Raw genomic sequence first — 25,239 nt, 5'->3', positions numbered from 1 at the left:
GTTGAAAATTTACTGTGAGTCACACTTGCAAAGACTTTAAAAGTGGAGGAGTCTCGGTTCAGATTATAGCTCTTTCTGTGCAGAGGTCAAGAACTCGGTAATACTGCAGTGCAGGCCAAAACAAACTCTATATGATCTACTACTGGTTTCCTTTTAAGTTCCCTTTTTGCTCAGCGTTGACTTCCTTTTATTCCACTCCAATTTACATTAATCCCCGCTGTAGAAATGTTCCCCCCCACCCCCTTCCTCTCGTTTCTCTTTAAAAGCATCTTTGTAATGAAAATAAGTTATTTTTAGTGTCTTCTTTGTGGCCGCTCGAAGGGCCAAGGATTCAGATTGGAATCAGTGCAGGCAAATCCCTGGAGACCTCGCTTTCCTCCTCCCCATTCAAACCCCATCCAAAGCCGAGATTTTGAGCGGAGCTGTTGGTTCCATGAGATCATCTCACGGTACCGTCAATAATAAACCGTGGCGAGGCGTAAATGGCGTTAGGGACGTCCTGTTCTCTGTCACATGTCAGGTGCGAGGTGTTTAATCCACCGAGCCACTGCCCGGTGGCACCGGGCAAGCAGCGACCGGACCGGGCCGTTCTTATCTCCGGGCGTAAGGGGCGCGTAGCCAGGCGGTGCCCACCTGCCTCCCGCCCAGGGCTGATTTAGCCAAAGCTCCTGCAGCTCCGGCTTTTTCGAGATGAGAGCCTCGCAGCTCCGTGGCTCAGCACAGAAATGTCTCCCCTCGTTGGCTGCCGGCTGCAGGGATGGCTCAGCCCCCACCGGCAGCCGCAGGTGCCCGGCTGCGGCTCACCCGGGCCGTGCCCAGACCCCGGAGCGCCGCAGTGAATTTGTGTGGATCCCACACCAGACCCCGGCCGGGCTGCTGTGGGGTCCGGGCCGAGCCGGGCACCTGCTCCTCCCTCACTCAGTCCCCGGCTCCAGCCCCCGGCAGTGGGAGGACGAGGAGGGGGCGAGGACCGAGGGTCTCTCCCCGCTCGGGAGACACCAAACGGGGCAGACAGAGCGGGGATTAGCGCGAACAGCGGAGCTCTGCTCCCAGCGCTTCCCACCACGTCCAGCCTGCCCGGCAGCCGCTCCGGGCTCCCTTCCGAGGCTGAAACCGGCTCGGGCTCGGCCGGGGAGCCGCGGCCGGCGCTGCAGAGCCGGGAACGGGGCGCGGGGAGCGCGTTCGGCCGGGCGGGCACCGGGAGGGCTGCGGCGGCGCCGGGGCGCCTCGGCTCGGACACCGTCACCCAAGGGCGGCACGGAACACAGTGGCCGAGAGCTGTGACAAGATGAATAAGTGTATTGCTTTATGAAAAAGCAAAGGAGGGAAAAAAAAAAAAAAGTGAATATTGTGGGGGAGGCTCTTATAAATGAACTGTCAAGGGAAAGAAAGTTAAAGGGAAATCTCCTGCTGTAAATGCATCGGGCGGGCACTTCTAATAAAAATCAGGGTCCTGGAGGAATTAATTACAGCAGCATTACAGGAAGAATTCGTGGAATTGCAAAACGTAGTTGGCACCGACCAGCACGGACTGCTATTGCAAATGGGGAAACTGCAGGAGAGTTTAACAATTCCTGAGCTGATATGCAGGACATTGTAGTAGCATAATAGCACTTCAGACACACTAATGAATAATAGTGTCCAGTGATACTGACAAATGATATTACGCATACTTCGAGATTGAAGTCACTTAATTTCTTTTTATATGCAAAAGCTTCCCACTGGATTCTGGCTTTTTTAGGTCGCTTCTACCTGCCACGAAGTTAAAAAAAAATTAAATAAAAGGAAAAAAAGAAAAAAATGCCGTCTCCTAATAACAAAATGATATAAATTCACCGCGTAAATCCAGCGAATTTAGGTGTCATTAATCAGCGGGGAGACTTGCGTTTATTGTGAGCGGCGGTGCCCGGCATCAATCACCGGAGGGGCCGGGAGCTGCGCTGCGGGGACAGCCCGGCCCGGGGGAGCCTGCAGCACCTCCCCGGCCCCGCGGGGACCTGTCCCGCCGGGAGAGCGCTGCCGGGGCTCCGTGCCCGCCTCCGCCGCCCCTCAGCACCTCCCCGGCCCCGCGGGGACCTGTCCCGCCGGGAGAGCGCTGCGGGGCTCCGTGCCCGCCTCCGCCGCCCCTCAGCCCTGCCGCGCCCGCTGCTCCGGGCGGGGAGCGGAGCGGGGAGCGGAGCGGGGAGCGGAGCGGGGCGGGCGCGGCTGCAGCCCGGCTGCCCGCGGTGTGTACCGGCGGGGAAGGAGCCTGCTCCAGCGCTCAGCTCCGCTTATCGCTCAGCCACTCCATTTTTCTGCCGCTTGTCAAGCCCCTCTGTGTAGCAACATCCATCACGAGTCACGATAGCTGTTTCACTCCATTACCCACGTGGTCTCTCACACTCCTGGTTAAAACAGTTAACAGATTTGACTTTTTAAAACAAATAATCCTTCGCGTTACCCCGCCGTGCTGCTTATATTCGTTTCATTCATTTCGACGTATCAATATCGGATATTATTTTTCGGGAAGGAAAATGTTTTATGTTTCTATTTCCAGCTCTTTCCAAAGCGTCAGGCTTGCAGATTCAAAGTGTCTTTTCGAGCCACAAATTTCCTTTTATTTTATTTCCTTTTATTTTTTAATAATGCATCGAAAAAAGGGAATATATAAAATAAAATCACTTTCTACTGTTATATATTTAAAACAAATAACAAAGAAATCGTTGACATTCTGATTTTTTGGTTTTTATTTGATAGCTGCAATTTTAGTCCTAACCCTACATCTTTTCACAACAGTGACAATTTATACCAGATGACCTCACAGCTTGAATGCATGACATGGAATCAAATGAACTTGGGATCCACACTGAAAGGGTAAGGAGCTTTGTTCTCTTCTAACCTGCTGCCCTAGTGAAGCTGCATTGCTGAGCTAACTTTATCTCGGATTTTTGAATTCGAAAAATTGTACAAAAAAAAAATACTGTCCGGTCCTGAGAGTGGCTCATCACCTTGCCGTGTTTCTGATGATCCTCGCCCCAGCCTGAGCGAAGGCTCGGGCTGCTGGCTGGCCGTGCCCGCAGCTCTGGGTGGCACCGGGCACCGGGCAGGGCAGTGCCCGCAGCTCTGGGTGCGCCGGGCTCCGGTGGCACCGGGCAGGGCAGGGCAGTGCCCGCAGCTCTGGGTGCGCCGGGCTCCGGTGGCACCGGGCGGGGCAGTGCCCGCAGCTCTGGGTGCGCCGGGCTCCGGTGGCACCGGGCGGGGCAGGGCAGTGCCCGCAGCTCTGGGTGCGCCGGGCTCCGGTGGCACCGGGCAGGGCAGTGCCCGCAGCTCTGGGTGCGCCGGGCTCCGGTGGCACCGGGCGGGGCAGGGCAGTGCCCGCAGCTCTGGGTGCGCCGGGCTCCGGTGGCAGCGGGCGGGCCAGGGCAGGGCAGGGCAGTGCCCGGTCCCGGTGCCCGGGCCCTTCCCGCAGGGGCAGCCGTGGCCACTTCGCGCTCCGCTCCTTGAGCTGCCGCCCCTTCCTACCATCCCTCTTCCCTTTCCCTGCCTTCGCCAGGCCCTGCGTCCTGTGTCCCGGCCCGGCCGGCTCCCGGTTTCCTTCCTCCCGGCCATTGTCGCCCTCCCACCTGCCGGGAAGAGGCTCCGGCCCGGCTCCCCCGGGCGCTTCCTGCGGCCGCCCGGCCAGGAAGGCTCCGAGGCGCCGCGGGGCCCCGCCGGGCTGGCGGGCAGCGCTCCGGGGCTTCCATCCCCGCACCCGCCGTGCCCGGTGCCTCCTCCGGGCCTGCCGGGGCCGGGGATCCCCGATGGAGCCGGGGGAGCATCCCCGCCTCGGTGCGTCCGTCCGTGAGCGGCAGAGGCACCTTTTGATGTTAGCCAAGGGAAAGCCGCTCTGCTCCGAGCGGATAATTCACTGCTCTGAGGAGATAACCCGCTCTGCAAACTCCCCCACGGAAGGCAGGTATTGGGATGTCCTCAGTGTCCAAGCGTGTGCAGTCTCAAGGGAGCAGCAGCAGAGGCTGATAAAAGCCCGCACAGATCTGTGCTTTCATCCATAGATGTGAAAGTCTTGTTCAAGATGGACTTTGTGTACGCTGCTGTGCTGCGATAAAGGAAAAAAATATTATGGGTCTCCTTGTAGCTTATAAAGCAACGGTGTTTGAAGGTTAGAGGGAGTAGTGTAGTAAACTATCTGTATTGAAGTTAGCAAGGGAGCTGAGCCTGAAGAAATCCGTCAAGGAGGTTTTTTCTGGTCAGAGAAGATCCCAAAATCCTACAGTTGTGCACTGTCTTTGCTGCCTATCCCCTCTTTTTAAAGGCTATTTCCTACTTTTCTTTCATAAGTCTTTTTGATTTCCTCTTGAAACTGTATCCTTTAAAGATCAGTCATTGCAATATTAGACACTGTTTTGTCTCTTCTGAAGAAAATATCCTGCAAAATGGAGAAACACATCAACCTTGACTGAGGTCCAAGTTATTAAAGCAAGGAAGAGGTTATTCTTTGGGGAACTCAGTGAAAAAAATAAAAAGTCACAATAGAAGTATTAAAGGAGTACTGAACAAAATAAATGGCTCCTTACTTGTCCAGGAGTCAGACTGTTAGCAGTGTAAAGTATGTGACCTAGGATGCATGAAAAGGGGGAAAGAATCAAGATGAATGATCTATGGTAAAACAAAGCTGAAAGTTTTGGTATAGGCCAAGATTGTAGAATCTGTGGAAAATCAGTGCTAGACATAGCCTCATCACTGGTAATATGAGCCAAAATAGTTATCTGTCTTTTCTGGCTGAGAGTTACAATACACAGTACCTCCAATCTCAGTTGCCATGAACATAAGGTATTCTTCCCAAGATTTACATCTTTGAAATATATGAACTGTTCAGAAGTGATTCCCAGGCGTTTAGTGTTTCAGATGCTTTTCTCAATCTCCTAGTTGTAATTTAAGAATTTTGGAGTCAATCTTCCTGCTGAAATATGGAGCTTCTAGATTCTGTCCAACAATGACAGTCCTGCTTAGCTCCTTGCCTTCAGTTCTCCCCAGCACTTCTTCCTGGCTTCAGTGAGACTTTTGCACATTCTAAGAAGGAAGAAAACGTTGCCAGTAAGTTCTGCAAATAGTTAGAGAGCTCTACAGTTATATAAAGCTTATGGGTCACACACTTTATACTTGACAGCAGACCAGGTCAGTAGCTTGCTTTTCTGGGTTCCTGTTCAGCAGAAGTTTAACAGACTGAAATGAAGCTTTTGCAGTGCAGTTTGGGTAGAGTTAATTGGCAGTTTCTGTGCTGAAGTTGTCTAGCAGTTTATCTGAGAGCATCCTGGTTCTAGCTCTTGTAAAGAGCCAGTATTTGAGGGATCAGCTCCAGAATCCCCTCCACCCAGATTAAAAGTTTGAGACTGGGCAAAGAACACTGTCAGGTGGCCAAAGCTGATTGTGAAAATCATTCCTGTTGAGTTGCAAGCTTGTGGACTTGTGTGGCAGCAGCAAGAGCCTGGCACCTGAACTCTTGAATGATTTTATCTGCTCAGAGCCTGCTTCAGCCTGTGGCTTTAAGGCCATGGAAGACTATTTTTCCTGGATGCTTTTTCATTCATGGATGTTTTAATATTGGATGTTGGAACTGAGAGCAAGAAGTTTCTATGTGTCAGTGGAATTTTGTCCGAGTGCTCTCAGTAGGGGTAAGCATCAGGAATTTGTGGAAAGCACAGCCTGGGAGAAAGGCAGAGGTGGGCAGTGAAAGGTGTGGAGCAGAGATCCTGGCCAGCCATTGCTGGATGGTGAAGAGAGACATCTGAAGTGAGCTGAGATGTTGTCTTCTGCCGGAGTAGAGCACCGTGATGGGCTGGCAGGGGAAGGGGAGAGTGGTGCCAAAAGGGCAGCAGATAGAAAAGGCTGCAGCCATGGGTTCTGGGGGTCTCTACTCACTGACAAACCAAAAGGATGTCTGATGGCCCAGGATGACCTTCCCTCTGCCAAGAGCTGCCCCTTGAGAAGAAGACAACCCACTACTGCTCCCATACAGTCCAGGTGACCCAAATCTGCATTTCAGATTTCCACTTGGGGCATGAATTCCAAATTGATTGTGCTCTGATTGAGCTCAAGTGGTTCTCACAACTCACGTGAGGGAAGAGGAGTGCTTTGTGAGCTTGTGTGTGTTAATTGTGTTTCTTGTTTGTCCAGGCATCCCTCTGTCACCTTCTGAACTTTGGGTGGACCAGAGGGAGAGCTGCCTTGTCTGCAAGCTGTCTCACAAACTGGCAGCTTCTAGAATCTGAAAGGAAAGCTTCGTGTTTAAGGCTGTGAACCTCACTGTGGGACTGGATTTTATCTCCTCAGGCTGTTTGCTGATGATTTGTTCCTCGTTTGTGGTATTTTGTTGGAGCTGCTGGGATCAGATTTATTCTGTTGCAGGAAAGTCAGTGGGTCCCAGAAATCTCAAAATTAATGTTTCCACATCAGTGCACACTTTTGCCATTCATTTCTCTTTCATAATTTTGTGTTGCTTTTTAATTTGAAAAAGCCAATATGAAAAACGCTGCTTCCTTCCACAGCAGCTCTGGAGGAAGATCTCAGGGCTATAAACCCCTCCTCTATATTTTGATGAGTTAAATGTAAAAGTGACATGGAAATAACTGATACCAAGCAGGGAGTGATACAGCATGGTAGACAAGAAGTGTGGCTACATTCAGTAATTTTCTCTTCAGCTGCTCGAGTCAAAAGCTTTGATCCATATTTCTAACAGTCATCTGAAATCAGGCATAGAACCAGACAACATTTTGGTTTTCCTCTTTTGGTTTTGCTTGGATGTTAAACGCTCAGCATGTTCCATGGAAATTGGTATTTATTGCTGTTTTCTCAGGCTCACTGTAAGGAATATTGGGTATGATCTCTGTAGAACAGTATTAAAACCACTTCTTAAGCAAGGCAGGGAAACCCTTTCTTGTTTAGGAGTGGTTTGTAAAGGCTTTTCTGTTCAGCTTTGGTGGTATTATTAGTAAAATTTGGAGGTGTGAAACTTGGGTTCAGTTCTGCAATCAAGATGAGCTGAAAATGAGCAATAACCTCCAGTAATATGGAATTTATCCTTTCCCACCGGTCTTGTCCTGAAGGGAAGGGTTTGGTGAAATCCTGATTCCAATCAGGTCTATGGTAAAAAAATCCCAAACCAAAGGAAGACTGTTGAAGTCAGAAACACAAAGATCCCCTGAAAATTTGGAGCCTTCCTTTCATTAGCCAGCTGATTCTCCCATTGAGGATGGCAGAAGGGCTCAAATCTGTGAAATTGCATTTTTTAATATTCCTTTGCCTTGGAAAGGGCAGATTAAAATGCAGCTTCATACTCCACCCTCCATAATAGCATCAGACAAAAACCAGGCAGAAACAGGATCTTCTATATAACTAATCAGGATCTTTTTCTGTCTCCATACATGTTTTTCCCAGGGTGCTGGGATGGTAAATATTTTAGCAGAGGGAATTAACTCTACTTCTCTTCCTTTATGTTCTGTTATCAACGGGACTAGCCCACACCCTCACTTTGCCTCATTTTTGGCTCTGTTTCTAAACCCTAAAATTCCTGTTCCTGCAGTGAAACACAATTAAAGTGAAGCTTAATGTGGTGCCTGTTTTATGTAATCTTGCTTTCTGGCTTTTTTTTTTTTTTTTATTCTTCCAAGTCTGAATCTCATGAATCAAAGTGTATTCACATTTCATCTGAAATTTTCTAGCTCTCCTCAGTGTGTCCTAAAGCTTCCCTTTTTTGGTTTATGAAATAATAATAAAAAGCTTAATTCTTCAGATTAAGTTGTAGCTGCTTTATACATTGGACAGGCAATTTCAGTTTTACAAAGTAAAAATGGTGTGAGAGAGAAATTGCAGCTTGATTATTTTTTTGAAATATTCCGATTAGAATGTCATCTTTTATGAGGTTTTTTTTTTATAACCACTTAGATTGATCCAACTCTCTAAAGCTGCTCTGTTTTTCATCACACATTCTCATCTGTAAACCCTTCATTTTTATTAATCTCTGTACAATCTGTACAACTCTGAGATTAATCATTTTAAAAGAGCTACTCTGCGAGTGTTAAGGATTTGCTGGGCTAATGGTAAATGCAAGTGCTTCTAAATACTCCACAGCACAGAGCTCTTCCTTTGCAAGGATCAGCCTTTGTTTCCCAGTTATCTAGAATTACATTTTATGGCTGTGTTTCCAGCTCTGGCTGTCTAGATCCAAAGAACAAAATACACCGAGTCCTTTTTTTCACCAGCTAACCCAAACTCTAAATATTTACAGTCCATTTCTGGCTTTGAGCAGTTCTGATTGAAGTTAAAGGGGGTTGTATATTTACAAATAATGGCAGAGCTGGACTGTGAGGCCAAACCCTCCAGTCCTTGCTCAAACAAAAATTTGTGTTGGATCCTGGCAGGGCAGTTTGGCTGCATCTGGTCCTGCTTAGTTTTGAGTCCTTTTAGGAGCTGCAGAGGGATCAGTCCAGTGTCTCTCCTAAGGGTGACTCTGGGCCTTACTGGGGACTTTTTCTAGCTTTTTTTTCTTCTTTGGTTAACTCAGCTGAGCTTACAAGGCATTGTCTCCTTGCCTACTTTAACACAGAGTGCCTGACTAGAAAAGATGGAAGTTAAGGACTGTACTACCCTCTGGAGATTTCCATTTAGTTAATGTACTGCAGGTATAAATTCACCAGTCACTTGTATTCCTCGTGTATGTGGCATTGCACGATCTCCTGCATGCAATAAAGCAGAGGTTTGAGTTTAATCATGGATCTAGATTTGTATCTGCTCTTCTATCCCTGCCTTTATTGTAGGATATAAACTGCAGCCACATGAAACAAGCCAACTGTGCCAACTGTGATGTACACTCTGTGGCATAAATCATGGCTGAAGCATGGAGTGAAGAGGCTGGAAGGGAAAGAACTCTATTTCCCCACAGGGATGCTGAGCAAGGGCTGAACTTCAAGAGAGCAGCAGTGCAGGGACAGTTTGTGAAAGCTCCTCCTTCAGTGTTCCAGTTTCCCACTGACTAAAAGGAATATCCACCTGTTAATTTCTATCTCCCCAAAGGTCAGATTATTGCACAGCATTCCATAATGAGTAAACAGTGTTTTAACCAAGAAATCTCTCATGATCCATTTTGCTGTCAGCAGCCATATGGCCATGCTGAGTACCAGCCAATGCTGGTGGAAATGTGCCCAAAGTAAAATGGGAAATGGGGCTCCTGGTTATTAAAGCATCTCTCCCAGGGAGCTGGTTAAGGACTTAGTGTATTATGGGTCAAGGGGCTCAGAGAGCAGGTTTTAATCTTCATGGATTCTTGTATGTGCACTTTTAGTGAGGTATAACTAGAAATAAGGGGAGGAAATGTGTAAAAGGCTGGTTGTGGAGGAAGGCTTCCCAACTGTGCAGTAAAAACTGAGCTGGAGATCACCTGGAGGATACCTCTCATTCATGGGGCCATTCCTTAGGGCACAGACAGGGGCTTTGTTCTGCCTCTTCTTCCTGGGAGGAATTATTCCAGAACTGGCTGGTCCTTACAAAAAAGGTCATCACTGAAAGATGAAAACCATGGGAATTTGGAGGGAAAGTGGGGCTGTGTTTTATGGTACAATATTTTACTACATATTCCTGCTTCTTCCTACAAAGTTTCAGTCCTGGGAATTCTTACCAGCCTTTGTGTCTGTTGTTTATTGTGGTGTTTAAGGTTGTCAGGACAGGCGTGAAGGGGAGGTTACACTCAGGGTGACCAGTGCTGAAGTTCACATTTACCCTTGATTTACTGCAGGTCAGCAACAGCTTCTGCTGCAGGACTTCCTCCTTATCAATGGTGGCTCCCATTCCATTCCATTCCATTCCATTCCATTTTCCATTCCATTCCATTCCATTCCATTCCATTCCATTCCAGTTTCAAAATGCACTGTGTAATTTGGGATCAACGTGGGTATCACCATGGCTTGGATTTTTGTTTAATTTTTTTTTTTTTTTTTTTTTTTTTTGCTTGTACAGACTTGCTGGCTTTAAACAGAGAGGAAAATTTGATGTTGGTGGGGAATCTGTGCTGATCAAATGGTGACAGCAAATGGTCATTTGTTACTTGAATTAGGCTGCAAAAGGCCACTTGTGGGCTCTGGGCAGAGAGGAGACCCCATTTATTTGGACATGGTGCATATCTACAGCATAGTTTAATCCATTTAAATCAGCTAATGGTATCTTTATCTATTATTACAGAATTAATTACAGATATTACTACAGAGCAGAGATCCTTTCTTGTCACCCCCCATAACTTATTCCATTATGATCACCTTAAAACTGAGTTAAAATTGCATTAAGCAGAGCATGCCTTCCCAAAAGGTGTGGCCTTTGATTTGAAGGGTCAGGTGGAGCCAGGATTTGAGATGAGCTCTGCAGAGCAGTGGAAGAGCAGAGCTCAGGGAGCACCTCTGGCAGGGAGCAGCCTGCCAGCTGTGCCAGGGGTGAGGAGGGCAGCCCATCCTGGGCAGGCAGAGCTGCTCTCAGACACTGCTCCCCTCCTCAGCAGCCAGGCTCACAAACCCTTTAGACACCTCCTGCATTCCAGCTCCACTGCCTGCTCTGCAAATCGCTTAAGAGGTTTAAAACTTCCTTGTAATTCTACTCTGCACGTGAACTTTGAGTGAAGGGAAAGGAAGGACCAGTGAAATGAGAGTCTGGACCTCGGGGACCCCTTCAAATTGCTATTGCAAGCATTTGGCAAAGGCTGGGATAACATCCTCCATATCCATCTCTGTCTCTAGCTGTGTGCCCTGGGGTTTTGTTCTGGGCTTTCTAATTTCTGGTGCTGTGCAAAACACGTACACTTGCCATTGCCAGTGTGTACCTCCACAAGTGATAATGTAACATTCTCCTTCAAAAATTAAACCTAAAATGTATTTGGGTGGTTCTGACATTAGGCAGGCTGCAAACAGGAGACACAGCAGTGTTCCAACATTCAGGATTTTGAAGAACATAATTAGATAAAACATATGGCTGTGGCAACCCCAAACCACACCAAAATTTGCGAATTCTTAAAATTATTGTGAAAATTTATACCTAGTGGGGATAGCCTGTTTTGGTTTTTTTCCCAAATTTTATTTTTATAAAGGGTTAATTTGTAATGTATCCTGCAAGCTGATACATGGGATAAATAGTTTAGACACTGATTTGTAATCTCTGTTCATGAGTACATGACTGCTATTCTTATAAATGTCATCACTTGCTTGGTAGTATCAGGTAATATCTGAGTCATGAGGTGTTGACAAAAATCCACTGCACTTAATGTGAAACTTGAGGCATTTTGCTCATTCCAGAAGATATTAGCAATAGCCAGCCCCACGTTTGACTGATAAATAATGTGAACATGTGCACATGACACCGTTGTGCTGCTATGTGAATTTTTCCCTCTTACCTAAAATCTTTGTGGAAATACATCAGAGTTGAAATCATGACAATTTCTTTCTTTCTTTTTTTTTTTTTTTTTTTTTTTTTTTTTTTTTTTTTTTCCCTGGATGCCTTAGTGGATGCTAATAGATGTATGTATGGAGTCAGTGCACTGTGCCAGTGGGAGCAGATCCATGAGAATGAAGGCAGAGCAGGTTTCCTTTGGTGAATTTCACTTGAACCTACATATCATGGCTGCAAAGGCAAACTCTGCATATGTTACCACTGACTTAAGGAAGGAAACCTCTCACATGGAGCTGTGTGGTGAAAAATATGTGATTTTTTTCCTTATTTCCCTCTTTACTTACAGACACACAGCGGGATATGAAAATGAGAACCACAGTGCTCCCATGCTGTACAGCTGTGGGGCCCAGTACAGAATACACACCCACGGGGTCTTCAGGGGCATACAAGTGAGTATTGTGGGGCATTCCTCACAGGGAAGCAAAACTGCTGCCTGTTCATAGTGTTCGCTCACTGCTTCACTGGTGTTTGTGAACTCATCCTTGATTTGTGGCTTCCCCACCTTGTCAAGAGATGCTTTATGTAAGTGTCCTGACCTCACTGAAGCTGTTGCACTCTAACATAAGATTTCTTTCTGACACAGTCATTTAAAATTGCTCATGTCTTCTTCTGAAGTATGTCTGCAAGGCAGTGTTCCTTTCTGTGCTTACTTACCTTACCAGCTTCTCAGGATGGTCCAAAATGAGTGATCCAGTCTGCAGCTTCCAGCTCCAACCACTCTGGCCATGAGTGATACAACCTCTGTGGTTATATCTAATATGACCACATATCTAATCTATATGACTACATCTTACAACTAGATATATGAAAATGTCAGATGACATTTTGCTTTTACGTGTTTCTCAAACTTTACTAATTCAAATGGATTTCCTTAGAACTAAATATGTGATTGTTTCCTAATAACTAAGTGATTAGTGAATATTTGGGAGGAACTTACCATTCATGGGAGTTCATTTCCTCCCTTTCTGAGACAGTCATATGATTATTAAATACCCCTGTAAAAGACATACCTTGTTCAAACTGATGGCAAAGTCATTACAGAGTGTCTGTCTCTTCTGTGTTGCTCTGTGTTGTCCACGTACATCTGTGTTTTTAGATAGCATCTTTTCTCCTTTTCCTTTTCTGTGTAGTTTAGCAAGTCATTATTCAGGGGCAAGCTCTCAGAAACAGGCTCCTGAGCTGGCTTTTGTTGGGTGAATAAAAGTAAATGGTCGACATTGTTTAAGGAAGTTAATTATCCCAGAAGGAGGAGATCATCTTTGATGGAACATTGTGACAGTGGCCAAAATGCATTAAGGCTGAACTATTCACCAGCTCCACCCAGACAGTTGTTTTTGTTTTGTTGTTAATCAGTTTGTGTTAATCCAAGACATCCATTTCCTTGTCCTTTAGCTTTATATGAGTATTTAAAATAAAAAGGACAACACTCGTCTGGCTCATGCTCTTTCCTCTCACCCTGGTATAAACTTAAAACTATTTTCTGTGGCAACGGGAGTTCTGCCAGGACTGTGTGGTTATGCATGAGGTCAGAGTGTGGGCCATTCAATCTCTCATACAAACACTGGTGAGAGAATTCACCGAGCAGAGCTCACTGTGTTTCACCTTCAGATAATTTTAATGCTCTGCAAAGAACCAATTAAGGCACGCTAAAGTCGCTGACGTAGAATGAAGCAAAATTTCCCATTTCCAGCACGATCCATCTGAGCATCTCTTTGTCCTGGGGAGGTGCTGGGGAGTGACCTGAGTGTGTGAAGCCAGAGCTGAGGACACGCAGGTGGCCTCAGCAGGTCTCTGTCCCTGCAGGACGTCCGGCGTGTGCCCGGCGTGGCTCCCACCATCGTGCGCTCGGCCAGCGAGACCAACGAGAAGCGTCCCTTCATGTGCGCCTACCCTGGCTGCAACAAGAGATACTTCAAGCTGTCCCACTTGCAGATGCACAGCAGAAAGCACACTGGTGGGTATAAATCACGGCACAGCAGAGCGGGCACGGGGGTTGGAGATGGCACAAGGGGCAAGGAATGTGTGGCCAGGTCAGGGAGCGCGAGAATCCGTCAGATCACGGAATCACAGAATCCCAGAATGATGAGGTTGGAAGAGACCTCTAAGATCACTAAGTCCAACCTGTGCCCTGACACCTCACCTAGACTGTAGCACCCAGTGCCATGTCCAGTCTTTTTTGAACACATCCAGAGATGGTGATTCCACCACCTCCCTGGGAAGAGCATTCCAGTGCTTTATTATTCTTTTGGTGAAGAATTTCTTCCTAATATCCAACTGTACCTTCCCTGCCGCAGCTGGAGACTGTGTCCTTGAGACTGTGATGAGTGAGCATGTGCTCTGTCATCTGGGCAACCCTTCTTTGTCATCTGGCAATCCCTCTTTGTCATCTGGGCAATCTCTCTTTTTGTCACCTGGGCAATCCCTCTTTTTGTCACCTGGCAATCCCTCTTTGTCACCCAATCCCTCTCTTGGAGCTGAAGCTCTCTGGATCTAGCTAAGGAAAACACAGCAATCAGATCACCTCCCTCCCTCTCTTACTGTTACAGGGCTGTGAGCTGTTTTCTTTTTTAATTTTTTTTTAAATTCTTTCCCTCCTCATTTGGGACCATCGAATCTCACTCCAGATCTCATCTAATGTTAATTATGAAGAATTTTCATCTGCAAGAGCAACCTAGACATTCAGCATCCTCTGGCCCTCCTGTGTAAACCTTTTCTGGTAGGCAGGGATTGGCAAATCCTTCATGAAGGATTGAGCCTGAAGCCAGTCATTTGTAGGATAATGTTTGGATTCTCTCTGAGTTCAGGAAATAAGACCTCAAAATGTAGAAATCAAATACTCAGCTGCACCTTGCCAAAGAGCAGACAGACTTATTTCCCCTGCTGGGAGATTGATGCTGTTGGATGTGTAAAATGATGATAAATCTTTAGATGTGTTCCTTATGGGTTTTAATTTTCTTTTTTTTTTTGATTGCCTGTCATATTTTTATTTAGCAAGTCCTTTCTGTGCTTACCAAGAAGTCTGTGGATGTAATCTGTAAATATGGATGTTGAGTTAACCACTGATGTGATGGAAGACCAAAGGGATGGAAGAGAGCAGGAGGGCAGCCCATGCTGGGTGACCTGGCAGACTGACTGACATCTCATAAAGATAGTTGCAGTCTTCTCCTTTAGGAGACCATCCAGTCACTTAATTGTGTCAACTGTGAGAAATGCACACAAAGCACTTTTAATTAATGAATGGGCAAGTCAGAAAACATTGAGACAGCTGTCTTCAGGGCAGCTGAAATTAAAAATATAAGATACTTTAGACTGTAAGTGCAAGCTCATCTTTAGAAGGGAAGGTCTACAGAAATGCTATTCTGTTTTCTATAAATAAATTGGAACCAAGAACATTGGAAATCTTTTGAAGGCCATTAAATTCAGTATTGCCTAAACAGTTCTGAATTTTTTCTCATAATCACTATTTCCTTCATTCCTAAATTGATTTACTCTGTGCTTTAGCATTCATTATTTGTTTGCTCTGGTCCTGTATTTTATTCCATTTAGTTGCTTGGCTTTCCCAGTGTTATTTCTGGATCAATCACAAGGATTTCAGCTTACATATGTTTTTTCCTTAGCTGGAGAAGATTTTTAATATTATATCATATATAATTTAGGCTTGTAAAGTCAGAAAACCCCCAACAGACATGGGGGATAGGTCTGTGTCTGTCTGACACCCCAGAGGAGGGTTAGAGGGGTCCCATTGTCTTTGGGGCCTCTGCTCTGGTTCATGCTGCAGTGCAAGTGGGTAGAGGAAAACCACTTTTTTCCCTTCCAACACCTTTTCTGTACAGGTGGGCACAGATCCTTCTGCACACAAATTTTGATATGTTGACAGCAAAACATTATTTCTTTCTCAAACCTTTGGAAGTTTCTTTCCATAAGAGGCCAGCTTGTTTCCCAGAGCTTTTTGCTGCTGCCAGCATTGCTGTGTAAAGTTTCCAGGCTGGTTGCAGCTGGAGAGAGCAAGCAAGGGATGAAAATTGCTGGGGCAGCAACTCCTCCTGGCTGAGGAGTTCAGGTTTAGGATCAGAAAGGAGTTTTTCCCTTTATCACCTCACAGGGTTTTGTCCTCAGCCTGGTGAATGGGTACTGGACATTTCCTATTATTATAGGTCTGGGAATTCCACTTACCAAACTCCCAGCTGCTGTAGTGGCTTAGAAAATGATGCTCTTCATTTCCTGTCTCCTCCTGTGGTCTGCCAGTCCTGATTTTGGGAGGGTTTGGTGAAGTGTGGGAGCATCTGGAGGGGATAAATTCCCAGTTACCATATTGTCCTGGCTGCTGGATGTGTGCATGGTCTGGACTTGGTGGCCATGAAGGTTTTCCACTGCCAAGCTCTTCAGGAGTCCTGGGCATCAAACCCACTGTTGTGATGCAGATGCATTTCATTTGCAACTTCATGGGTCTGTCTAACCCTGACTTCTTTCTCTTGCATGTCACAAGCAAAATTTGGAACCATTTTTTTCCAAAAATCATGTGGTTGTGTTTGTCACACCTCTCCTAATCAAACAAACAATATATTAATCTTCCTGTAAGGGGGTTCTGGACTCATGGGTTTGGAGCTCTTCCACCTTATGCTGTCATAGTGTAGTGCTAGATCAAAGATTTTGGTCATTTTTAAATGATGAACACATGATTTGAAAACAAGCTGTTACATATGTATGATATGAAACCAACAGATTGTATCTTTGCAGGATTCTGTTGGCTCTAGATTATATTTTTTATTTCTATAATAGATACATCCAAAGGACTGGCTCCTCAGATCTTCCATCCTTCTTTCCCAGCTGCTGTATTGCAAAACCAAGCAAGGCCCTGAAACACAAAGTTGGATTCTGTAATCACTTTTTACCAATGTTTCAAATAGCCTCAGTTGAAAATATGTTAACACTTTGTACCCTCCGAGGCTGCTTATCTGTTCTTAACAATGCCTTCATTGAAACATGCACAGCCAAAAAAGCTTTTTTCTTATCTTGGTGTATTTTGCTGCAGCAGATAGGCCTCTGAAAGGAAATGCAGAAATACATCTAACTTTTCAACTTTGCAGCAAATAATGTGAGTTGTCATTCCATGGCAGGCTTCAGGCACTTCCCTGCAGAAACAAATTGATGTCTAGACCTCCATAAATTTCACTTCTGGTGGAAGCATCAGCATTCTTACCAGAGACTCTTTAGGTTCAGTGCCACTCATTGGGAAAACTGGATTTATCCCAACACAAAGCTGAGCAGGTTTGCAGAGAGAAAATCCTCTGCCTGTTTGCCAGGGATGCTCTTTAGCCTAAATAGGTTGATGCTGTCAGCTGCAGGTATGGGCTGCCACAGAGTGTGAGAATCTGGAGATCAGGAAAGTTGTCCTTTATGGTTGGATGTCGAGCTGTATCCTTTCAGGCTGATATTTCAACAGCATAAAATCAAAAATGCTTAGGGATCTAAAATACAAGATTAATTTCAGGATAGTAATGACATGTCACAGCTGAGCTATGGTGTGAAGATGACAGAAAATGTTAATTGTAAAGGCTCCCTAGTAAATAAATCAACATGTATGTTGTGTGAGTTTGCTAAAGCAAATGATATTAAATAAAAATGTAGCATTAGCAAGGCAAAGTTGTGATCATGGGACGTGTTTGATCAAGTGGGTACACTTATTTAAGAAAAGGGGTTTAAATTGGTGAAGGACATACAGACCAGCCTTTGGATTCTCATTCCCACTTGCAGGCTCTGGTTTCAGAATCAGCCTCCTTTTCTCATCTGTTCTTGTTTAACAACAGGCTTTTACTCTTGCAGAAATCCTTAATTAAAGCAGTGACTGTGAATATTTTGTGCAACTGCTACAGCAGTAGAATTTTCTGTTTTCCCATGCACCTGAGCAAATGAATTTGCTCCAGAGAAAACATGCACACTTCCCTCAGTTTAAATTAACTGCTTTTGACAAAAATCTGTTTTATTAGAAACATTCCTTGCAATATGTGGAAAGGCAGATTCACCCTTGTTTTACAATTCTTGACCTTTTCTTTTAAAAATCGTTTTCCTAAATATTCAAGGCATGCCATATTCAAGACATGCCATTCCCTCTATCCTTTCTCATCTTTATTGTTTCATTATGCCCTTTCTTGCCTCTTTCAGCAGTGTAAGTGATCATGTCTCAGGCAGAAGGGCTGGTGAAGCTCCATCTGCATCTCCTGGTTTGATTTGGGGCTGTGTGTGCTCACAGAGGAGGTGACAGCATCACTGGATATTTTCATACACAAAGAGACTTTAGCCTATTACTGGAGAGCCTTTGGTAGGGCTGGGGAAACGAGACACTCTCACTGTGGGAATTTCAAGGGGGATAACAGACTTTTTCTCATCTGGGATGTTTCTGTCGTCCTGTTCTGAGGAAATTTATGTGGCAGTCAGCTTTGGCAGCTGACACAGAAGATGGAGAAGGAAAGGGGAATTAGGATTTCTGTCTAATGTTGTGCCTCTTTTTGTTTATTTGCTTTTTGTTTTCTTCCCAGTGTCATCATATCCCTATGTAAACATTTTAGATTGCTTCCTTTAATATCTTCATGGGTTAAATCTGACTTTAATTTAACCAAGATTATTTTCCAAAGTATTTAAAGAAATACTTTAATGTGCATGCCATCAGAGCCTCGATGCTGTTTTATTCCAATGCCTCCTTAGCCATCTTCTAAGTTTATATTGCAATTAGCAGACAATCATCCTGTCACTGCATTCTGCTCTGCTGACATTCCCCCTCTTAAATCTGCCAAAGGGCTGAATTCCTTGGAAGTAAGTGGTTTCTGGAAAGCAGGCACCCCCAAGGGAGTCCTTGTGGTCAAAGAGTATGGAACTATTTCAAACACCTGTGGCAACTTTAATCTCCTATGCTAATAAATTAAGCCCAGCAGACATAGAAATTGTCCACACCTAGGTTTGAGAATCAGTAAACTCCTTGGGGGTGACTGCCACAGGAAGTCAGCTTGTTCTTGCAGATTTAGTTGCTTTTGTAAAATTTTTATTTTAGCTGCACCAGGATGAATTTGGAACGCTGTCCTTAATATGCTGCTTGTTCTCTGTCACCTGGGTCAAATGCATCTGCTTTAAACCAAACTGGTTTGCTCTGGTGTCTCAGAATACCAGTGCAAGCAGGATGGATGTCCTCACCATAGAATCAGACATGTGGACACCTGCGATGGAGGTTAAAATGAAACAGGGAGAAACCAACCCCTCTGCCCACTCCAGGTGGTGTTTTCCTGTAGGAAAAGGTCCCACAGGACCCTTGCTTTACATCTCACTTCCCACAGCAGGCAGAGCTGCTGCCTCTTATTTAAGAAAAAGGGTTTAAATTGGTGAAGGACATACAGACCAGCCTTTGGATTCTCATTCCCACTTGCAGGCTCTGGTTTCAGAATTAGCCTCCTTTTCTCATCTGGTCTTGTTAGCAACAGGCTTTTACTCTTTTTTACTCTTTTACTCTTGCAGAACTCCCAGACAGAGCCCAGCATCCTCCCAGCTCTGCAGCTCCCCTCCTGCTCCTGCTGAAGCTCTGTGCTGTGCCTCTGAACCAGACTTTCTGTGGGCAGAAATGCCATTTAATGGAATTTAGATTTATTAAGACATTTCTTAAATGTGATAAATGGCAGAGACTTCAGCAGGATTCCAGGGTTGTGCAAAGGGACCTCAGGTTAGCAGTAAGTCAGACCTGGTAGATCATGGAGCTGCTCCTGTAACAGCATAAGGATTGTTTCGGCTGAACTTGCCCAAATTCCACCATCCCTGTGCTCTGCTGGCAGCATTTCCCTCTTTCCTCAGACTCCACAGCTGCTGCATTTCTTTTTGCATGTTTATGTGCATTCCTTTGCATTGAAATCCACGTCCATTGGAGACACTGGCTCCTGGGCATTTCTTTTCCTAAAAAACTCATCCATGAGAAATCCCACCCTGAGGATCTCTGCTGAGCTGCCTGGGAGGAGGGGGAGAGTTTATATTTACACGAGGTTTTGCAAAATTCATGGCTTTGCCTGTGGGAGCTGTGCAGCTACGTGAGAAATTCTATTTAATGGCATTTTATGGAAGAAACCTAATTGTGTTTTGGGGAAGAATATGTCTTTTTTCTGAGGTTGAATTTTTTGCTCAGTTTTGTTCTCATTAATGTGGTTTAAACTGTCACCTGTGTGGATGGAACTTATTTAGTTTTTGCTTCAAACCCAATTTAGTTCAAACTGTGAGTTGTTCCCCTGTATGAATTATGTGTTGCTGAGACAGGTGCTACTGAAAGGGTTTAATGGGGTTTATAGGGAAATATAAACCAAGACATTCCTGTTCTTTTCCAGCCGAAAAAAAAAAAATTCACTCAACAGGAATTTTTTTTTGCAGCTTTAACCTCTGATTTTCTGAGAGTGAGCAGATTCAGTATCAGTGTCAATGCAGTAGAATTTTGCCAACCTTTCCAGCAGAGCTGTATGGCTTTATGACAATTCAGTCCTGGTGTGCCACTGGACTGCTTCAGACTGCAGAGAAATCTTTCAGAGCAGCACATTTCATCTTCAGGTTCAGCTTGAGGTGCTCCCTCATTTTGCCACATTTTCTAACAAACTGTTTTTCCTCCCCAGGTGAGAAACCTTACCAGTGTGATTTTAAAGACTGTGAACGAAGATTTTCTCGTTCAGACCAACTCAAAAGGCACCAAAGACGACACACAGGTTTGTGGACAAGGCCTGCCTGCAATTAGAGTTCATACAGGAATTGTGATCCTGAAATTACACTCCTCAAATTTCTATTTTTCTGGTGTTGTCTGCTCATAACACCAAATTCTTGAAGTTAATTTTAGGAGAAGGCCATGTTTAGATTTTTAACTGGCCTTTTAGCACTACTGTGGTTGTTTAGTGACTTTTACATCCTGACACCATCTTTTGAAACAACTTTCATGATGAAACTGTTTGCTCTATATTCTATGACCATTAACTAAGAATAGATTGTGCTTAAAACAAAACAGTTCTGCAAGAAAAAATTTGCCAATGTGTAAAATTTGCCCAAGACCTTTGTGTCATGTGTAAATCAGCAGTGTGAAGTAAGTTAAACCTATTGGGAGCGCATGAAAATAGATTTCTGCACCTTGATTTTTCTTATGTCCCATTTGCTCCTGCAGGATGCCCTGAGTGCCAAACCTCAGGGTCAGGATTAACAATGTCTGCAGATGATTTGAGTGTGGGTTTGTTTATGGTGGAGCTGTTCAGATGCTTCAGCCCCAGGCACTGGCAGAGGAGGTTGCAAAGGGTGGTGGCCTCATTAATGACTAACTTTCTGTAATGTGTAGGCACAGGGATGGGAGGAGCAGTTACAGTAACTAGAACAAAAAAAAAAAAAAAAAAAAAAAAGAAAAAAACCCCCAAAAAGTCCCCAAACCAAAAAACAACAACGAAAAAAACCCCAAAAAACAAATCAAACAAACAAAAAAAAATCCTGGCTCTTGAAACTTCATAAATATCTGATTTCATTCACCATTCCAAAATGTTGGGACATAAGAAGAATAGAATTTTTTTTTGTCTCTTAGGTGTGAAGCCCTTTCAGTGTAAAACCTGTCAGAGAAAGTTCTCCAGATCTGATCACCTGAAGACTCATACCAGGACTCATACAGGTAAAACAAGTGCGTAAACTTTTCTTCACATTTATATTTCTTTTTTTTTTTTAATTTTAAATCAATGTTGTTGTGAATTACATGGTTAGAAAGTATCTTAACCAAGATTTAAATATTCCAAACAGCAGAAAGAATTTCAGTGTGCTGATTTTTTTGGTGTGGCTGCTTTCCCCAGGTGTGATAGTCACTTCTCACAAAGGGATTTAGGTGATTTTAGAAACTATGCTTTCTTCCTTCGTGTTTAAAGAAATTTCAGCTTGGCAAAATAAATTTTGTCAGCTATTATGAAACGAGCATCACGGTCTCAGCCCACAAATGTCAAGTTGATCTACTGCCTTTACTGAAAGAGCCCTACAAGATAGAAATTTTAATTCTAGCTTTAGCCAAAGGTCTGTAATCTAAAGTATTCGTGCCTACTCATGCTTCTCCCAAGTGTCAGCTGAGCCTAATGCAGGATAGCACAGCACAGCTCCTGCTCTTGCTGCTTGTGCTGTAATCTCCCCAGCAGATAAAAGCAGTGCCTTTTGCAAACTCACTCTGACAGACACTAAAGTAAAAGCTTACTCAAATATTCAAGGACATTTTAATTTTTTTTTTTTTTTGGGTAGAAACCATAGTATTTCATCTAAATACAGGGAAGAGAAAAAAGGGAGGCCATTTTAGTCTACTCTGCCCTCACATAAATGTAAACACCATTAAGGAGCAACTGCAGCAGCAAACTCTGTATTTTAGTTTTAAGTTTTAGAATTAGTCCTGTGTACTGACATCTACTGTTCCTTCTGCTATGCATGCAGTGTTTTTACCAAACAATTGTTTACCAGCAGTGTTTTTACCAAACAATTGTTTACCAAGCACTTTGGCATGTTGTTGGATGTCACGGCGTTTTCCATACTGGTGTTAACCTTTTAAATTCAGTCTCTGTACAGATGGACAAGGAGCCTGAAAATCTTTTTCTCCCTGCTAAGAATTCTTTTTTCTCTTCTGGACCATAAAAAAACCACACATTTCAGACTTCCAAAAATAAAAGAGAAATTTTAATAAAGGAAATGATTCACCTGAGAACAGTGGCATTGTCTGTGGCTCTGGCCAGATCAATGCTTCACCCAATGGCCATGTCTACACTTGCAATCTGCAAATGGCAAAGGCTGTGCTCCTGGGCTGTCCCCATGGTCCTGCTGAGCTGCAGGGCCTGGGTCTTTGTGCATTTCCATGAAGAAAGATGTTTTCTTAACCAGCAAGAGGTAATGTTCTGGGAGAGACAAATTGGTGGTAACAGGCTGGCAGGCTGGGATGAGCTGCATTCCCCATCACACTTCACTGCTAACTGATCTGCTAATTCAGGACTTGCATGACTCCAGCCATTTTTTATAGCCCAGATTAGCTAGAGTGAAGAACCTGCTCTCTTTAGTGCCAGTGAAGCTCCTCTCCCTGTCCCAGCTCCCCCTGGGATCTGAGCCCCACCAGCCTTGCTGTGGCTTTGTTTGCTGCCTGCCGCTGGCACAGCATCTGGGCTGGTGCTAGGGAGCCACTCCTGACAAAAATTTTGGATGTGTCAGCTCCTGAGGGGGATGAGCAGGAGTGGCAGGTGGGGATTTTTCATCCCCACCTTGCCCTGCAGCTTCACTCCTCCTTTTCTTTTCTTTTCTTTTCTTTTCTTTTCTTTTCTTTTCTTTTCTTTTCTTTTCTTTTCTTTTCTTTCTTTTCTTTTCCTTTCCTTTTCTCTTCTCTTTTCTTTCCTTTCTCTTCCTTTCCTTTCCTTTCTTTCTTTCCTTTCCTTTCCTTTCCTTTCCTTTCTTTCTTTCCTTTCTTTCCTTTCCTTTCTTTTCTTTTCTTTCTTTTCTTTTCTTTCTTTTCTTTTTTTTCTTTCTTTTCCTTTCTTTCTTTCCTTTTCCTTTCTTTCTTTTCTTTCTTTCTTTTCTTTCTTTTCTTCTTTTCTTTTCTTTTCTTTCCTTTCCTTTCCTTTCTTTTCTTTCCTTTTCTTTCCTTTTCTTTCTTTCTTTCTCTTCTCTTCTCTTCTCTTCTCTTCTCTTCTCTTCTCTTCTCTTCTCTTCTCTTTCTTCTCTTCCTTCTCTTCTCTTCCTTCTCTTCTTTCCTTCCTTTCCTTCCTTTCCTTCCTTCCTTCCTTCCTTTCTTTCTCTTTCCTTCCTTCCTCCTTCCTTCCTTCCTTCCTTCCTTCCTTCCTTCCTTCCTTCCTTCCTTCCTTCCTTCCTTCCTTCCTTCCTTCCTTCCTTCCTTCCTTCCTTCCTTCCTTCCTTCCTTCCTTCCTTCCTTCCTTCCTTCCTTCCTTCCTTCCTTCCTTCCTTCCTTCCTTCCTTCCTTCCTTCCTTCCTTCCTTCCTTCCTTCCTTCCTTCCTTTCCACAGACCTGTTCAGCAATGGAAATGTGATCCCTGATATCTGCACCATTTCCCCCCACTGTTTTATGCACTTGTGGGAGATAGTTGATGCTTTTGCCAGCATTTATGCTAAGTAGATGAAGTAGATTTTAGGAATTCCCTTTCAACTTAAATACCTCACATGGGAGTTTGCAAACAGAAATTTATTTAATTAGCAAACAGATTTATGCAAATCTCCTTTTGTCTGAATTTGGATCAGGTTTGTGAAATGCCCAGAGTGTGAGGTAAATAAGAAGAGAAGATGCCTGGGTGAGGTTGTACCACCCCAGTGTGTCTGGAGTGTGTTAGAGAGCATGAGGTGTGTAGACAGCACTGAAGAGCCCAGAGCTGAACATACTTTAAAATATTGCATTTATTTTGAGGGAAAAAAAAAAGAAGAAGAAGCATGAGTCACTGGGTACTTCTCTGAGCTAAGGAAAGAAGCATTCCATCAGCATTCCTGCAGCATCACAAACACAGCCTGAAATTCCACTTACACACTGCAGGAAATCAGGAGACCGGGTTAAACAGTTAAAAAGTGGTGGCATTTCTTGTCAAATTTGAATGTGCTTTGCTTGGAGTTATTTGCAGTGAATATCATGCTCTTGAAAATGTTAGAAAAATGCTATTTTGAGCATTTGACATCTCCCATAGATGTGAATCCACTTTATTTAGACAAGGGTGGAAATCTTTGAGTCTGGCTCAGCAGACTCCACGCTGAACCCCGTTGCTTCTACCATATTCACTTACACTCACCAGTTTCAAAGAACTTCAGCCAAAACTCGTTGAATTAGCTGGGAAAAACTCCCCTTGACTGGAGGTCAAGCTCTAGAAAGTCCCTGACAGTTTCCACAGTGACTAACAGTGTGCCTGCACCACCACGGAGCTGGGGCTGAAGCCTGTGTGGATGCCAGGGTGGCTTTGAACCTTGGTCATTTGAGAGCTAAGAGCAGCATAATCATGGCAGCAGGGTGCTCAGCAAGGGCCTGGCCTCAGGAATGAACCACTGCAGAGTGTTCTGCATCACCTGGAAAGGCTGCTGGGAAACATCAGCTGAGGCAGAGGTAGGAAGGCACCGAGCGCTGCTGTGAGCGGGAGCTGGGGGCACTCGCACGCCCTCTCAGGACAGCCCAGGGTGCCTTTCCTCCTGACAGGGGCTCTGCCAGCTCCTCAGAGCCCCACAGGGAAAACAACCAGCAGTGTCTCAGATGAGCTGTGTGCTCAGCTAATAACAGGGTGTTTTGTTAACAGGTGAAAAGCCTTTCAGTTGCCGGTGGCCCAGCTGTCAAAAAAAATTTGCCAGGTCTGATGAATTAGTTCGTCACCACAACATGCACCAGAGGAACATGACTAAACTGCAGCTGGCCCTTTAGACAGTTCAAACAAGTGAAAAAACCAGATGGGACATTATAAGCTACTGCAAACTTTCTCAGCCATCCTCGATCACCTCTGTCAGAGAGCTGCAGCTGCCTTCGCATCCTATCTGACACAAGTTAACTAAAACGTAGGATTCTGCTCAGCCTGCCCTTCCATTTGGAGCTGCACAAGCTCCTAGTCAATAAGTTCAAGAGATTTTTTACTTGTGGTTTTGTACAGAAGTAGGCAAGACCTCCACAGTTTCAAGATTACTATAAACTGTGCTCAGCTTTCATGTCCGTCTCCAGCTCTTTTGTGCTCTTTTCACTTGAACTTTTCCAGGTACAAATTGCTGTACCTTTTTAATTCCTGCAGTGGGTAGGATGATTCC

The 25,239-nt window shown here is 44.6% G+C and overlaps 1 protein-coding gene across 2 annotated transcripts in view; it reads left to right on the top strand.

Annotated features, from left to right (window-relative positions):
• Positions 1-24,934, top strand: part of WT1 (WT1 transcription factor) — a 32,917-nt gene extending 7,983 nt beyond the window's left edge. Inside the window, exons 4-9 of one of the 2 annotated variants that reach the window (XM_030949745.1) lie at positions 2,776-2,853; positions 11,747-11,849; positions 13,264-13,414; positions 20,094-20,183; positions 21,035-21,127; positions 24,744-24,934. In XM_030949745.1, the coding sequence (XP_030805605.1) occupies positions 2,776-2,853; positions 11,747-11,849; positions 13,264-13,414; positions 20,094-20,183; positions 21,035-21,127; positions 24,744-24,865 (637 nt within the window). In that variant the 3' untranslated portion in view covers positions 24,866-24,934. The remainder of the gene's footprint in view (positions 1-2,775; positions 2,854-11,746; positions 11,850-13,263; positions 13,415-20,093; positions 20,184-21,034; positions 21,128-24,743) is intronic. The other variant, XM_030949746.1, reaches the window with a different exon arrangement.
• The last annotated feature ends 305 nt before the right edge of the window (positions 24,935-25,239 follow it).

Source organism: Camarhynchus parvulus, chromosome 5 (genome assembly GCF_901933205.1).
Source record: "Camarhynchus parvulus chromosome 5, STF_HiC, whole genome shotgun sequence".
NCBI classification, from domain to species: Eukaryota; Metazoa; Chordata; class Aves; order Passeriformes; family Thraupidae; genus Camarhynchus; species Camarhynchus parvulus.
Note: the sequence above shows the minus strand (reverse complement) of the source record. Positions and strands in the feature narration are given on the sequence as shown.